Below are 17489 nucleotides of genomic sequence, written 5' to 3'. Positions count from 1 at the left end.
TTATTCGTGGCAGGTAGGAATTTGATTCCATGTATTTCAGATTTATGTATGTTTTCCTTTTTTTTTACAATGTAATAAATAATAATACTTATGATCATGCTTCTTCATCTGTTACAAGAAATACATATCCCATTCATTCTATAGAAACACTTGTGTATCTGGTTGCTGCCAGTTTTCTTAGAACTGTGGCCAAAGGGTTCTTTCTGATTTCATGGCTCAAAACTAAGAGCAAATGTAAACGTATTTAAAGAGAGTTTTGTTGCCTCTCCAATGCTAAAAAGGTATGGCCTTTATTTTATGTTCAGTAAAAGTATGTCAGTTAGTTTGGAGAAGTCAAGGACACAGGTACCATGAACGTGACCAAGCTTCCACTGAACTTTCAGCTGCAACCGATTGATTCCTGGGGGAAATGTGAGGCTTGTGTTGCTTAGTAGGACTGCAAAATGACTGCTGAGCAAGCACAGGGATTTATTTGAAGAAAAAAATGGATACCTTTAGTAACTGCTTCTCTTTTGGCTTAAAGAGGGCACTGACAGGAGACATAGTTGTTTCACACAAGGGCTGTGTGTTTCACGGGCTCACTCTCAAGCAATGTTCTTAACAACTTGCTAATAACTGTGAGTTACCAGCACTGTTGTTTGTGATGTTACTATGAGCTTTGCAGTACTTTGCTTCACCCCTCCCTACTTTTTTTTTTAACTTAATGCTCCATTTCCTGTAGTTGCATTATATATGTAAAAACCAAATACAATCTAACGCTGATAATTTGGAGGGAAAATATTAAAACATTTAATCTGACTACATTCTGAAGACAAATTAAGAATAACGCTAAGTACTGTCAAATGTGAAATTACTCGTGGTTTAGCCTCATATCATTGTTTGCATGCTTTAGGATGGATTGTATTTTGGTAGTTTAAAATGATGTCTGAGGAGGAGAGTAGAAAAATTATTAACATGTAAAGGCAGACTGGATTTCGAGATAATACATCCCTCTTTGCATTGACATGAAGTGCACATATCTGAACCTATTCCTCTCATCTGTCTGTCAAATTGTAACATTAGGGCTGACTTTTCTGTTGCATTGAGAAAAGGAGATTTGGCAGAAAATAGTCCCCCTTGTGTTCTGGCTGGATCTCAGTTATCAGAGGGGCTTGGAATGGCTGGACTTAGTTTCTGAGTGATAGCCAATTCAGGTCTAAGCAACAGAAATGCAGAGCCAGTGCAGCACTCTAAGTCTGGTCGTGCTCAGTAAGAACTACCACACTTGTGGATGCACAAACAGTGCAATGCACTGTAAGTCTGGTCATGCAGTGCACTCTCATAGCTGGATTAGAAGTCAGCCTGCGTTCAGTAACTCTCATGGCCAGTGCAAGATAGTGTTGTTTATTGAGCAACAGAAATGCAGATTATCATTGGATTGCTGGTGATAAATACGTTGCCTGCAGAAGCATGCAGGAATACAAGGAGTATGAATGATAACTGATGACAAATATATTTAATTGCTAGATGACTCAATAGTGCTAAAAGTATGATCATAAGCACAATCTTGCTTTTTAAATTTCCCAAAGAAGCACTAGGTGTAGCTGAATGTTCAAATCTTACCCCATAGGCAACACTGTGGGGAAGGAGATAGGTATATCCCATCAAACAGAATACAAAGGTGGAGTCTCCTGTAGCCTCCTTCCCCACTTAAGCTATATTTATATTGTTTTCTTTAAGGGAGAGGAAAAAAGAAAAGTTAAAGTTGACATCATGTCATGTTTAGTAGTTGGAGTGACTTTAGTCTTGTATGTAAAGCATGTGTAGGTTTTAGTTCATTAGGATATGCAGAGGCATAAAAAGTAATATGTATTTTTGAGTTAACAAAGCAAAGTTCAGCTTTTCATCATCATTTGGGTCATTCCTGTGGCTTAGTTCCTTTTAGCTGCATCACTTTAAACAGAGCATGACATCAACACCTCCGCACTGCTCCATCCATTGATCCGTGCCTCTCTTAGCATGGTACACCAACATCTTTCAGTATTTCTGCTACTAAGGTGTGCAGACAGTATTTTCCTGGTGAACTATAGCCAACACATGCTCTCCTTCTTGCTGAACTTTGTTTTTCAATTTTTTTTCCCCCACAGACTAAAGCAATATGATCCTCTTGCCTCCAGCTCCCCTTTTTTTCCTTGAACAAAAGCATCTCAACTTTCAAGTCATTGTTAGCACTATTTTGCTTTCTTTGGGCAAGGAATCAGAAGGATTGGACTCAGGCCAGAATATCCTATATAGCCAAAGATGAATGCTTGATGAACCCAGGAAACGTCATGTGTCTGAAAACATATAGTTCTTGTGTGTTTATGATATAGTTTGATCATAGCATGTAGTATGAAGGGGAAAACTCATGTTTTACCAGCTCTTGACGGTTTTAAGTCAAAGGGTTTCAATTTTTTATTGGAATGTTTTGTGTTTTCAGATGTGAAAATCAAGTATCTTTGCCCAACACTAGCAAAGAGCTGTGAAGGCAGCAGGCATGTTTTCTGTTTGCCATCTGAATCTCATGCTACCAAGTCTGAGTGATTCTTGCCAGTGAAACTCCTAAGCTGGGCAAAATGTAGCCTTAAACTAGGGGATGGTACTCCTGTCAGATGAGATGGGCAACACTGCCTTTCCTTTTTCAGCCTTAACTAAAACCCTCAATTTGCAGCTGACACAATTAGCCTAAATTCTAAAGGTGCAATTAATTAAGAGTGGAGAAAATAACTTGGGGACCAGTAGCAGTCTGTTGGGCTGCAACAGCAGCAGATGATCACAGAGGTCAACCCCAAGCATCTGCCTCACTTCCCTGGCACACATTGCCAGTCTTGAGGAGCCGACACTGGATCTTTTTGTGAACTGCCTCCTGAACCATAAGAGAATTGTGAAGTGGTTGAGATGGGGCAGGACCTCTGAACTTTCAGTTTCATGTATTAAGGTAAATAAAAATTGTTTAGTTTCACAAGATGCTCAGTGGTTTCTGCTCTGTGAATGGTACCTTTTCTCAAAGTGCTGCTCATGACTCAGTCAGCTGCACAGGTTTTTTTTGCCAATGCCATATAAGCTCTGATTGACCCCACAGCTAGACTAGGTATTTTAAATCATCTGCTTAAAACGTATCTTATGTCCCTTTCATTTGAAGAACTACAGAAAACCTTTTTTTTTCTCCCAGCCAAAGAATACTTCTAAATGTGGATAAATATTTCTAAACTGAAAGCACAACGTCATGTATTTCTTCTCTACCTCCAAATCAGTATCCAGGACTCTGCTGAAAGTAAAGGACTGTGGGGCACTAAGTAAGAACCTGTCTCACTGCTTTTAGAAACAAGCATATTTTTACCTCAGAGTTGCTCAGAAGTCGTAGGGGGGAAGGGTGAATGAGTGGAATCAGAAAGAAGATACTAACATCTCATTATTCTGTCAGCCTAAGTTGAACTTTGCTGGTGAACCTGAAATGAAAAATTAAAAAAACAAGTTGTTTTTACTCTCTGTTTCATCACAGGATATTTTAATGAAAAATAGTTACTTGCAGAAACATACTAGGTAGGATTTAACATGTATTTAATAGTAAAGATACTCCCAGAGGTGAGTGGATCAATATATATTTTAGCAATGGCCAGAAGCTGGAATTTCTGTTCAGTAAGAAAATCTGGAATTTGAAATTTCTATTATTTAGAATTAGAACACTGAGCTCAATTTCCGAATATCTTTGATTGGGGATGAGACAATTGTTTTGTTGAAAGACACTTTGTATGTATGTATGGCCAAACTTCGCGAACGAAGATTTGGGAAGGGCTGTCCCCATGTGGGTGTGCCCTTCCAGCCTGCGCAGTGGATTTTAGGTGAGGCTCAGCGTGCGCAGAACTGGCCCCACCGTTTTAAGTCCTGAGGTTCATCTGCCACGGCTGAGCGAGCTTGGACGGTGCCAGTGAAGTCCTCAGGATTAGAACCTACAGCACCCGGCATTTCCCAAGAGGTCTCCCATCCAAGTACTAATCCGGGACTGACCCTGCTTAGCTTCCAAGATCTGACGGGATTGGATGTCAGGGAGGCATTTAACTGCCCAAAATTGTATGGCCAAACTTCGCGAACGAAGATTTGGGAAGGGCTTTCCCCACGTGGTGGTGTGCCCTTCGAGCCAGCGCAGTGGATTTTTTAGGTGAGGCACAGCGTGCGCAGAACTGGCCCCACTGTTCAAGTCCCAAGGTCCATCTGCCATGGCCGAGCGAGCTTGGACGGTGACAGTGAAGTCCTCAGGACTGTCTACAGCACCCAGTACCAGCCGGGGCTGACCCTGCTGAGCATCCGAAGTCTGATGGGATCGGGTGGCAGGGAGGCATTTAACTGCTTGGTGCGGTCTCCACTGAGACTCGAACTCACGACCTTGTGATCAGAGTCCGGAGTGCTCACCATTACACCACGGGACCTTTAAATACATGTATTTAGTATTTAAATATGTTGTACTGAATTTTTTCATGTAAGTCAAATTGTATGGTTCTCAATGGCTTGTTTGAAAATGAATTAAAATCAGTAATTCCTGAAAATATTTCACCTTTAACACAATTTTCTTTTTCAGAACTGTTCTAGCAGAAGTCAGATGTGGCTTGAATTGTTTTCACTGATAAACACAGAACAGAGATACTTTACTCTTTGTAGTGACGCTCTCTAGAGAGGGGCCTCTTGTCAAAATGTTTTCAAAATAACCCTTTTTAATAGGTCAATATTGTCACTGAACTCATATATTAAGACAATGATACAAAATAGTGCTACAGCATTATTTTGGGTTTCGCGTCATTGGCAGAAGACCTTTTTCCAAAGATGGTACTTAACTCTGAAGTGGAGTTGAGAACTGGATGATGTGAGCAGAGCTGAGGATCCATCTTTGTGGGGAAGTTAGGACAGGAAAACAAGCCAGGATGCTAATGTCCTGCATGGTGGCTTTCTGGACCACTGTCAATGTGGCAGGAGTGTGAGGGATGTACCTCTTCTGCTTTTGGAAATAAAAAGAATCTGAATTTGCCCTGCCAGATGGGTAGAGTGTTTGTCATCTATCCCTCAAGTTTTCCCGACATGACAGAGACATGCTGACCCTGTGTGCTAACCTCTGCATAGGAGTAAATCTGTCACTTTTCCCAGCAAATCAAAGAGAATCTGATTAAATTTAAACGAATTATTTTAAGGCTTGTGTGTGCACTGATGTCACTGCATAGCCTAGGAGGGTGTAACTTGCTAATATATCAATTGTATTTTATAAATTCCCTGCATGGCCATTCTTTAGGTGTGTCATCTTTAGGGGCATTTTCAGGAGTGAATTGCACTACTGTGGGCTTAGGGAACTGGAGATCCCACTTACTGTGTTAGCACATTGCTGTGAATTTTCTGCGGACAATCCCAGAGAAATACATTCAGGCTTGGCCTAAGGCAATTCTAGTGGTGTTACCTGTCATGTGTAGGACCTTCTAAATTAGATGTTCCTGTTGTTGCCCAGAGGATTTTAAGGGAACTGAGTTTGCCAGAGGGCAATTTTTTCCCCCCTTTTACTTTCTGGTGCTAATTGGTCTTTTAATTTTATTTGGTTCATTGGTTTTTAGCAAAGCTTGCTAATGGTGAAGAAGCACATTTTAGAAAGTAGAAATATTGTACTCACTCTTTTGTTTTCCTCTTGAAACAAAGAATGAATGTTCTCATGCCCTGAATGAGTGAAAGACCTTTGGTCTTGGAGCCTTATCTAATTATGTAATCATGGGCACATTTTCAGTGTCAGAAGGGACCACGTTTTATCCAAGAAGTCCCTGGTAATTTCATGGAAGAAAATGGAGTAGCGTTGCCCTCTGTAGGAGCTGTGATTGTGCTTATGGCCACAGGGAACTAATGACTGGCCGGGCTCATTGTGCTCTCACTTGCTGCATACAGGTCATGTTTGACTAGCTTGTGCAAGCAGCCTTGGCTGAGCCTGCTGCAATGCCGTGTGCAGAGATTAGCAGTGCCGAATGCAGTTCCGAAAGCACGAGGGATGCCAATTGGTGGGACATTTAAACTGGCAGGGACTGCAGGTAGCTGAGTGCAGCAAGCAGTGTACACAAGGATCACAGGTTACATCTGGGATTTCGTGATGAATACCTAATGAGCATGTTGATTAGATGGGCAGAACTCTTCAAGCTGTTGTAAACGGAGCTGAAAGAAGCGTGGCCGATAAGACACTGCATAACCACTCTCGTAAAGTTTTTGTTTGACGTTGCAGTATTTAAAATCCAGAAAGATAATGGAGAGAAAACACAACAGTAAAATGAAAAGGGATCTGTCCTACTTAGCTACTTTAAATGACAGAAACATAACCCTGGTGTCTATTCGCAAGCAGCAGGCAGCTCATGATGTGCCTGAACTACTGATTATTGGTGAAAAGTCCAAGACGGGATCTCCAGCAAAAGCAAGCAGTAACTCACAGAAAGAAGAGAAATGTTTGCAGAGTAACTCCATGGGAATGACAGAAGTCAATACAGTTGAAAGACAGGTCAGTGAGCTGGTGTGTGTGCTCATGTTGGGAGGGAAGTAGTGTTTCTGAACTGGAGAATGTAAAACATGTTGGACATGGGTTGTATATTAAAGGAGGTTAAACATTCTTTACCTGAACTGTCTCAATCCCCAGCATAGATGCTGGTCCCATTACAAGCAGTACACAAATGCAAAGTCCTCTGGAGATCCTCTGAAAGTAATCTGTGAAAGCAGACGCTAATGATGAGTTATGCGGTAGAAACTAATGAGCATTGTTTCAGCTCCACCTCTAATAATACCGAGTGGTGATTCTTAAGGAAGGAACATAGTATTTCTCCTTTTGAACAGCAATTGCTTGAGTAGTTTGACAGAAGCTCATGCCAGTTTATTCTCTGGAGTAACAGAAATTGCAGAAATATTAAAAGGTCCTTGTAGGTAAGTAGTTTAATTATATCTCCTAAGTGGGTGCTAGGGACAGTTTTTTATAAAGATATCTGAGGCAAATTTTTTTTAATTCAATGCTGCATATAATTATGGTATTTTTGTAGGTTAACTGCTGTTGAAAAGAGTAGAAAGATCAGTACCAATAAAAACATGATGAGGTTTATTATTTTAAAAAGTGTTTTTGCTGTTTAAAATGTTTGCAAGTTGCAGTAATGTAGTTTGGATCAGTGAATACTGGGGATATTTAAGGAAAGGAATCCCTCAGAAAAAAATTGTATTCCTTGAAACTTTATGTGCTTAAAGAATGGCTTAAATAATTAGTGTCAGACTGGAATGAAATAACAGCCAGGACAGACTGAATATACTTGAAGGCTTTTCCTGCCTTGAGTTACTTCGTGTATTATAAATGTTTGCTAGAAAACAATCATGACATAAAAGACCTTTTTTTCTACCAAAGGATCTCTTCTCTGCATTCAGTTCACTTGGAAATATATGTTGCTTGTACTGAAGCTGTGAAGAATATCACAGATATTTTTGCTTTGCATTAGTTCTAAATTACATTGCATTTACAGCAAGGCTTTCCCCTTTCCCATAAACCACATGTGGTTTATGCAGCTCCCTTTAATTTAAAAGTACCTATTAAGGTCTCTAAGGTTTGTTAACTACAGTAGGTGTGATTTCAGTAAGACTGACTGCAAGTGCCTAAATCTTTCCCCATCATCTATACTGTTAGAGAAACCTGATCCTAAATGGGGAATAGCAGTCCCTTGGGGTAATTAACTTGGTATTTTGGAAACAAAAGCCCCATAAAGGCTGCTCTGTAGTAATATTTTCATTGGATCTTGATATCCAGGTTTAGAACAGGTTCCTTCCCTCTTTTAAGACTCAGGAACTGTTTGAATTTCTGCCCTTTCAGGAGTGCTGTTGTTGTAGGCACGAAGTTGAAGACTCATGACCTTTGATGTTCTTGTGGCTGCTTTGTCCTCATTTTGTTGTTCACTGCCTGCCTATAATAAACTGGGAAACATCTGAAGCATTTAATTAATAGTATGTGGCTTTTCAGTTGTGTGTTGCTGCCTGCTGGAATCCAAAGCCATGAATCAGAGTGTTGTGAAAGAAGGAAGCAGGAAAGGTAAAGCACAGATAAGATAACTCTGGCAGTTGTGTGCTCAGAGGTAAGAGGCCAATACTGGTTTCAGCCCACAGAGGTACAGGGAGAAGAGCAGCCCAAAACCTCTGGAGATAGTGGGTGAGAGGTTCAGTGAGCTCTAGTATTTGTGGATGAGCAGGTGTGGAGAGGCAGGGGGGTGGTGCTTGAGATTGCTGGCCCCATCTCCTCACCAGCTGATTGCCTGGCACCATGGTGAGGAGTCTGGTGCTCAAATTTCAGGATATGAAAGCTGGCAATCCCACGGGCCAGGTGCAGGAGGGCAGGAAAGCAGTGCCAGCCAGAGAGGGGAGAGCCTTGCTGGATGAGCAGAGAGGAGAAGTGTTGTGGCAGATCTTGACGTGGGTGATGCTCAAGGAGTTGTGTCTTGCACCTGCCACAACCTCAGCCTTGGGCTATAAAGGCCAGGTGTGTTAAACTGGGATTTTGGAGGCGCTTCACTTCTTGAGAAGGGGAAATGGGTAGAGGGTAACAAGCCACCCCAGAAGGTGGCCATGGAACACAGCAGCAGAAGCAGCAGAGGGAACCAGCCAAGGGTGGCTGGTTGCTGGGTTGTGAAGCCAAAGAGGGAACAAACATTGTTGAGTTCACAGCTATGGAGCTGCATCCATCCTCAAGACACTGGTCACCATGTGTGTGTATCAGAGTCTCACGCAGTATTGTGGTTTCCTCATCCTTGGTGTTTTTTAGTTAGTTCAGTTGTTTTTCTCACATTTATTATGTATTCTTTCACTGCTGAGTTAAACTCTTAGCCTTTGCACATTTGAAGAGGAATATCCAACAGAATAGCCCATTTTTGGGGGTCAGTGGGGTAGCCTGATGCGCCCTGATGCCTCTGCAGGCAGCACTCAATGGGGTGGTTTTGCCCCACCAGCCTCACAGACCATGGGGTGATGACTGCCTTTCCCATTAGACCTCTCATGAGCTCTGGATGCTCTGTCACCAAGATCTGTATGCCAAGCCAGGGCTCAAGACTTGTGCTTCGAATCCAGCAGCATCTCCCTTGCCCCACCTCCATGCTTTCACAAAAAGTTAGTCCAGCCCAAGGGCACATTCCCTTTGAATGTTCTCCTTCTTGCTGGCTGAAGGCAGTTGGAATGGGGAGCATTCCAGCTGTGCCCAAGCCCTGCTTTCCTCCAGGACAGGCATGAGTGCTACACCTCCTCTTTGGGACATCAAGGATTGTTCTTTGTGTTGAAATCCTCATACTGAGCTTTAGATGCCATACTCCTGCACATCGGCAGTTTCAGTTGCTACTCGTCTGGGGTCTGGTTCAGAGCTGTCTCCTGTAGATGCAAGTTGTTTTCCAACCAGCTGTGGCACTTCCTTTAAAGCAATCTCCATCTACTGTTGCTTCTGTGTAAATGGGTTTCTCAATTTTTTTCTATTTTTTTCTCTATTATTCCTATGAGCTTCATAATACTTTGTATTGGGATTCTTAACTTTCAGACTAGAACCTCACTCTGCTGTGCATTTTCAGTTGCAACTTTTACATGCAGAACAAGAGAGAGAAAGAATTGTCATCATTTCATGTTTCATTGTTTACATACTCTTTGCACAGCTATATAAGATTATGTATGAACTGGTAGAGCAAACAGACTTGGTGTACACCTCTCCTTAAAAGTAAGCAGACCTCCTTTGGTGTGAGACAAAACAGTAACTGTGGCTAGTTCTTTCACACATTCCTCTCAGGATATGGAGTCAGAAGCATTTCCATTATTATGTTAGTATTTCTCTCTGGGCAGAAACAAGCAGAAGGGGCAAGCCTGGGAATCCCAGCCATCTTTTTGACATTTTTGGTGGTGATTGCTTCTCTGATCTTCTTGCAGATGGTATCTGAATCAGTGCACAGCCTCACAGATGCCATTTTATGTGTGGGTGTTAATGAGTATCAGGAAACCCTCTTTTGAGACCCAGAATGTGTCTGAGAAAAACTACAGGCATATTTCTGTATGCCTTGTCTTTGTGTCCTCACATCAGTCTGGTGTTTTCCTTTGAGCTAGGAACAACCTTCTTGCACATAAACACACTGATGTATTTGCGGCCCTTCAGGTTTTTTGTTTCTTTTTCTTTTTGTTTTTCTTATCTTCACATCTCCTCTCTTTTTTTTCCTTATCATTTAAGATTTTGTGTGCAAGGATTTTTCTCCTGCAGACCATAAACATCTCGTTTTTTCAAGTAGCAAAAAAATATTTCTGCCAATTTTTCTGAATGTTGGTAAAGCTTTTTATGCAAAATGCAAAACAGTGGCCAAGTTTTGATGCTTCTGTGGCTTACAATGCATTGAAATAGTAGAATTAGTCCTAGCTTTTGTGTTTTTCAAAAGACTGGAGGATGAGAAATACCCTTTAATCTTTTTATATATTTAATTTGAAATGCTTTTATGTCACTGCGTATGTAGGAAAGCTGAGACAGTTGGTTAGCATGGAGGTGGAGGGAACACAGTGAAGTAAGTCAGTCCTCTGATGGCTCCTGGGTTTCGTCTGCAAATGTCTGCCAGAAACACAGCGAAGGGAAGCAGCAGAGCAAAGAGTGTTCCTCTTGCCCATTTCTCATGCTCTGTTTTGCCAAAGGATGCAGAAGGCAAATGCCTTTGTCATATGAGCCAAAATAAATGCACAGGATGAGCTTCTGTAAGTCTCATGTGGATTTATGCTTCACTGGATGTTTGTGATAAGAAGAGCAGGCCACAGCAAGCAAAGTGTCCTTGAGGGACTGGGGAGAGGAAGAGGAGATGAGGTGCAATGTAGCTATTGACTTACAATATCTGGAATGGAAAAAGTCCTGTCAGAAGTGGACTTGTGAAGAAAATGAAGAAGCTGACTCTAATGCCATAACAACTGAGGTTTTTAATATTGTTTAAATATACAAAATGGTTTCTCTTTTTTGCAAAGTCACTGCTTCTCCTTCCCAAAATCCCTTGAGAGAACTGTTACTTCACCCCTGAGGAGTGTACTTAGGGGTCTGGAAGGAAGTTATAAAAAGCGTTCTGATTGGATGCTATCTAACCCCTTTTGATTGGTTGTAAATCCCTTATTCCTATTGGCACACAGCCACGCCCTCTTCTCTTACCGTTGGTGGATTTCGGATCCCTCCAAGGTCCATATAAACCCTGACCCTAGAGCAATAAACTCTGTCTCTCTTCCCTGTCCTGTGGTCCGTGTGTGGTCCTTGCAGGCTCCCTGGGGGCCATGTGGTCACGGGCAGGGGGGAGCACACCCCTCTAGGTAACCGGCTAAGCCCTGGGACCTGGAGAACCCCACTCAACCATTGCAGTGCAATATTCAAATAACATTTCTTGAGGCAGAATTTACAATAAATGGAAGTTTGAGTTTAGGTAGCATTTGAAATGTGGTAGGTGAGAGACTGTTTTCAGATGGGCTTCTTTTCCATATGCAAGGTCAGGTTATTATTCAAATTTTAGGAAGTCACAGATAGGAATAAGAATGTGAGTGTCTTTGTGTGTGCTTAATACAAGAAACCATATTTGCAGGGAAGTCCAAATAACGGTTAATGTTTTGTTTTCAAAGGAGGGGCTGGTTGCACATTTCCATGTATGTTGGGGATTTTAATAACTTCTGGGAACGGAAGTGCAAGGAGAGGGGTATGTGTCCTGGGTGCTGCCAGGCCTGTGGGAGGAGGAGGCAAAAGGGGATGTTGGGATATTTCTGTGAGTCATCTTGCCCAGCTTGCTCTTGGGATGGTGAGAGGCTGCACTGTAATGCTGAAGAGATGAAGTTGCTCATTCCTCCTCCTGTTACAACAAATACAGTATAGAAGAGGCTGAAAGACAATTTCTCATGTTAAATTTTTGCTGTTTTTGTTGTGACCCCAGACGTCAATATTCCCAAGCTGTCTGAGCATGAAACAAAATCAAGTTAATGAATGTTGAATACTGCATCAAATGAACTGGATACATTCTAGTGTTAATAAGCAGCCTAAATGCTTCTCATCCGTGCTGTGGTATTGAGAAGGGAGTTTTCTTGTGGGTCATGGGTACTGAGCTTGATCCCTCTCTGCAGTAATGCTCAGCAGCAGGTGTTTTATTGAATGCTGGAGAGCCCTTGGCTTTGCAGGCAAGAGAATAGATTTATCATAGTAGCTTTCATCTAGATCTTTAGTTACTAAAGCTGCCTTAAGTCATGGACATGAATTTTTATGTTCCTGCCTTAAAATCTGACAATCTGTGACTTGTCCTTTCCCTTCTTAATCTTCCTCATCATATGGTGTCAGCAACTGAAGACAGAGTCTATGCTCTAAATACCTGTTCTGTGAGAAGCATTGCTGTAATTTTTTATTGTTTTAATATTTCATTTTCAACTGAATTTAGTGCATTCAGCTGTTGAGTTCCCTAACCCTAACAACTCGATTGAATTGAGTGCATTTAACTGTTGCATTCCAGTACTGCAGAGCCCATGACATGACTTCTCTTCAGCACGGGCTTAAGCTCTGTCAGGGGAAATTTAATTTGGATATCAGAAAAAAATTCTTTACAGAGAGAGTAATCAGGCATTGGAATGGCCTGCCCAGAGAGGTGGTGGATTCACCATCCCTAGAGATTTTTAAACACAGATTGGACGTGGCACTGAGTGCCATGATCTAGTAAATGGACTAGAGTTGGACCAAGGGTTGGACTCGATGATCTTGGAGGTCTTTTCCAACCCAATTGATTCTATGATTGTATCAGTACTGGCCATCCTGAAAATCAGTGTTGGATCAAACCAGTGAGTTATTGTAGCTCAATTTATTGTCTTTCTTAGATGCCTCACAAGTAGGTAAATGAAATTAAACCATAGTGGAAATATCTGCATATAGTTGTGTGTCTTTTAAGATCTTTGTCAGATAGAGATTTTAACTTAAAAGGTCCTTATGCAGACACCCCAGGCCTTTGTGTGTACACGTATACATCTGCAAATATCATGCAGTTGGTCCTCCCTTTACCAGCTTGTTTCAGACTTGTGGGAAATTCATGATTATGTTTTCTTTGGCTTTTTGGTTTGGTTTGAACTCCTGATGAGCAGTAACAGATTGGCCAACCTGAGGCAGTTTAGGAGATTGATGGAGAGGCAGTCACCACACTCTCTACTGTGGCCCATTGTGCCAGTGCCAGTGTGCTCTGAAGAGCAGGGCTCACTCAGGTTGTGTGATGGAAGCACCCTGTGGCTTCAGGGAGCTCAGGTTGTACATTATTTGATTGGAGTAAGACTGTTGAGTCAATTCTGCTTTTACATCCCTAGTGAATATTTTTTAAATTGCTGCTCAAGAGACGTGTCAGAGGCCTGAGTGATCATTGTGAGTTAACAATGTGAAGCTTTTCAGCACCTGAGTTGAAAGCGCTTCTAGCATGTGCTTCAGAGCATATGCAGACTATTGTGGCTTTTAGAGGGCTGAAGACACATGCTTTTATTTTTACTCTTCCTCTTTCTCCTTAGGCTTTATCCAACATTGATTCTCCTCCTGGTTGTGAGCTGGAACCTACAATGAAACATAATTTTGCTTTTGACAACATGGGCTACGAGGAGAGCTTTGAAACCTTGCCCTCTTCATCTTCCCAAGAACATACTGTGGCAGTCAGCATTGTGGGAATGACTTGCCAATCGTGTGTGCAGTCAATAGAAGGCCGAATTTCCAAGGTGAAGGGCATTGTGAATATTAAAGTCTCCCGTGAACAGAACAATGCTGTTATCAGGTATCTGCAGTCGGAAATCAGTCCTGAACAGATTTGCCTGGAAATTCAGGATATGGGCTTCGATGCCAACATAGCAGAAGAGAAGTTGGCAACAGCGACCATGAATTTATCGAGCTTGAAAGAAGCAGTAGTTAAGCTTCGGGTAGAAGGTATGACATGCCAATCCTGTGTCACCAACATTGAAGGAAAGATTAGGAAACTGCACGGTGTAGCAAAAATCAAGGTGTCACTTGGTAACCAGGAAGCAATTATTGCTTACTATCCTTACATCATTCAGCCTGATGACCTCAAGGGACACATCAGTAACCTGGGTTATGACTGCACCATTAAAAGTAAATCAGTCCCTTTGAAGCTGGGTGTTCTTGATCTCCAGCGCTTGCAGAGTGCAAACCCCAGGGAGACACCAGCAATTCTTAAAAGTGATGAGCTGGATCCACTGGTTGCTGAGATGAGTAGCACAGCTATGGTGACTGTCTGGATAGAAGGCATGCACTGCAAGTCCTGTGTCAGAAACATTGAAGGAAATATATCAGATCTTCCTGGCATAAAAAGTATTAAAGTGTCTTTGGAGCATAAATGTGCTGTGGTACAGTATAGCCCAAATTTAATTACCCTGTCAGCTTTACAGCAAGCTATTGAATCTCTTCCACCTGGAAACTTTAAAGTATGCCTCCTTAATGGTTCAGAAGCAAATAAAGGAGCATCTCCATCACCTGCGTTCATGGGTGATCTCATCAAACTGCCACTGCAAGACCTGACATGCATGGCTGTCATTAAGATTGATGGCATGACCTGCAATTCTTGTGCACAGTCCATAGAAGGGACCATATCACAGAGACAAGGAGTGCAACATGTAGCAGTTTCTCTAGCTGACAGTACTGGGACAATACATTATGATCCAGCTGTGACTAACAGTGAAGAGATAAGGGCTGCCATAGAAGACATGGGATTTGATGCTTCTGTGCTAACAGGTAACTGCTTTTTCTTCTGTGGGTAGCATGCCAAGCTGGGCTGTGTCACACCCGCATTGAGACTCCCTTCTGGACAGAAACTCTTAAAGCATCACATTGGCATTGTCTTTTCTGAATGACTGGCATGGTCTGACCTTACTTAACAAGGAAGACAGGTTTCAGATGTAAAGCCCCTTTTTTCAGCCCTTAATAACTGCACTAGAGGGTGTAAGAGTTGAGTTACATTATAAAGCCAAGAGGTCTGAAAGTTGGTACAAGGTCTTTCAAATAGCTCATCCCCTTGCCCACAGAAAGGAGTTTCCTACTGTGTCTACAGGCTAATGTAAGTAGATCTATCAAACCAAATGTTATTATTTATTTTCCAGAATATTAAAACCTACAAACTTAATGATATCTCTTCCATCTAAGCCCACTTTTCACCTAACTAAAACCTCTTTTTAGTGTCCTAATTCTTTGATGTTTATTTCTTGAATATTTTTACCTGCCTTACTTCACTAAACCTTGATTTAAGTTAGTTAAGTGGCAAGGTGCAGATATTCTTTGGTGGGAACAGCTGCTTTTACATGTCAACTGCAGCAGTGTGTGTTTTGTACGTGTGCTCAAAGTTTAAGAAGTTGCTTTGATGCACAGTCTTCTCTCTAGCGAATTTCAAATGTGTCAATTTTTACCTGCTTCGGCTAAACAGATTTGCTTTGAAATAGTGATGTAGTTAATTAGTTTGCTTGCAACAGACACATCTTATTCACTTCTCTCTTGCATCCAAACCCTCTGAATCTGTAGTACTATTACAAATGAGGTCTGTATGCAACCTGTATTTAATTATGATTTGTTTTGTTTATAATTTGTTAGTAGGAGACCTCCCAATCCATTTGTGGCAAAGGAGGGGACTCACTATGTTTAACATGGTCAGAAGCGACTCCTGCTCCTTTACACAAATGCCTGCCCAATGCAGGCAGTTTGTGAACACAGCTGGAGTTGTTGTGTGTCTGTTCAATATCTGGTAAAGAATAAAAATGGTTGCAACAGGCCTGTTAGTGTTGAGGTCTCCTGAGTGCTTGCACTACTCATTTTGCAGTACTTGCAGTGTAAATGCTGTGCCATAAAGAGAAACCTGTTGAGAAACTTGTCCTTTTCCTTGTTTGAGATGAAGTGCTGAGTCCTGCATAAATGACAACAACAGAATGATATGACTGGACTGTATTCTCTGTGCTGGAGAGGGACCCTCTAGATATCTTTATCAAGGGAAGGTAGCTGTCAGGTCTAGGCATTGAAACTGGAGGGAATCATTTGTCATCTGAAAGTGAAAAACTAGTTTTGTAGAGTAAATGATCATGTAAATGGTACTGGTGAGTGTGTAGTTGTATAAGCATAAGAAAATCTATATTATATCCATGTAGAGACCAAGGTTGCCATGTCACCTTTCAAACTACTAGGAGGGTTTGTGTGATTAATACGTGTGACTTGTTTGAACTTTTACATCATCCAATCACATTGTAAATTGTATGTTGTTTGTTCAATGTATTTGTTCATTTATTCAAGATACTACCACTGCAGAGCATAGGCACCAGCCTGACACCAGCAAAGCTGCCATGCAGCCTCGAGCTCCAGAGCCTCCTCACCAAGGCTGTGCCTTGGATGCTCTTCCAGACAGTCCTCACCTAGATGGGTCAAACCAGCTCAGTGAAGCAACAGCTGAAAAGTGTTTTTTACAAATCACAGGCATGACCTGTGCATCCTGTGTGTCTACCATTGAAAGAAATTTGCAGAAAGCAGACGGTAATAAACTTAAAATTCCTATAATGGGTCTATAAGGGAGTATGGGGTCAAAAAAGTATTCTATGTGATTCTATGGAAGAGGCTGTGGTGCAACATCTGAAGGTTACATAGACTTAATGCTCTTTCTTAGTTCTAATAAAACTATGTCACTGTTTAACTATCCTACCTCACTGGTGGACAAACCTAATGGACATGCTTGTATTGTAAGAGTAAGTTGTTGCAATGTAATAAAAATTTCAAATAAGTCTCGAGACAAGAACAGAGAAATGGTTCTCATTTAATCTTCAGTGCCTTGTTGCTTTACAAAGCAATCCATCTCCAGAGCTGCTAAGAGCTCTGGCACATTTGTTATGTGGTGCTTGCCCTTCAGGGCACATGTGCACAATCAGGTACAAACAAATGCATGGTTCCAGTGCCAGAGTAAGTTTAGACAGAGCAGTGTTTACTAGTCTAGAAGTTTTCAGGCTGGAGCTGCATTTCTTCTGGCCATGTAGAAGATGAACCGAGGAGCCTTAGCAATTTCTGATTTTATTTGTGTCAGCATGCCTTTAGAAGGTTATGCTTATTGATTTTTGTGTCCCCCATCTTCCAGTGATAGTCTCACTACCTTGATGTAAAAATTGAATAAACCATTAGCACTTCAAAACAACCTATGATTTACATGTTTTGCTTTTCAATTCCAAATGTGGATTTCTGTGGGGTTCTTATTTATTAAAAAAGGGGTTGCAGGAGACAAGAAAATAAAAAGGTCTACATTGTGCTGTAGGCTTTGTTTGGCTTTTTCCAAACTAAGAGAATCCAGGATAGAGCTTGCACCAATAAGTTCAAGGATTGTTTTTGAACATCCTTTTTGTCTCATTAGAACATAGAAAAACTCTCCTCCTTCTGTGTATAAATCTCACAGTTCCTCTCATTGCTAAAGGGAACCACG

The 17489-nt window shown here is 41.5% G+C and overlaps 1 protein-coding gene across 4 annotated transcripts in view; it reads left to right on the top strand.

Moving 5' to 3' along the window:
* Positions 1–17489, top strand: part of ATP7B (ATPase copper transporting beta) — a 39973-nt gene continuing 22484 nt past the window's right edge. For 2 of the 4 annotated variants that reach the window (XM_071551949.1, XM_071551973.1), the window contains exons 1-3: positions 6193–6529; positions 13555–14782; positions 16322–16558. In XM_071551949.1, the coding sequence (XP_071408050.1) occupies positions 6281–6529; positions 13555–14782; positions 16322–16558 (1714 nt within the window). In that variant the 5' untranslated portion in view covers positions 6193–6280. Of the gene's footprint in view, positions 14–6192; positions 6530–6922; positions 6946–13554; positions 14783–16321; positions 16559–17489 lie in introns of those variants that run through there. The other 2 variants (XM_071551966.1, XM_071551957.1) reach the window with 2 other exon arrangements.

This window comes from Pithys albifrons, chromosome 1, assembly GCF_047495875.1.
Source record: "Pithys albifrons albifrons isolate INPA30051 chromosome 1, PitAlb_v1, whole genome shotgun sequence".
Lineage (NCBI taxonomy): Eukaryota > Metazoa > Chordata > Aves > Passeriformes > Thamnophilidae > Pithys > Pithys albifrons.
The sequence above is the reverse complement of the archived record's forward strand: the minus strand, read 5'-3'. Positions and strand labels throughout refer to the sequence as shown.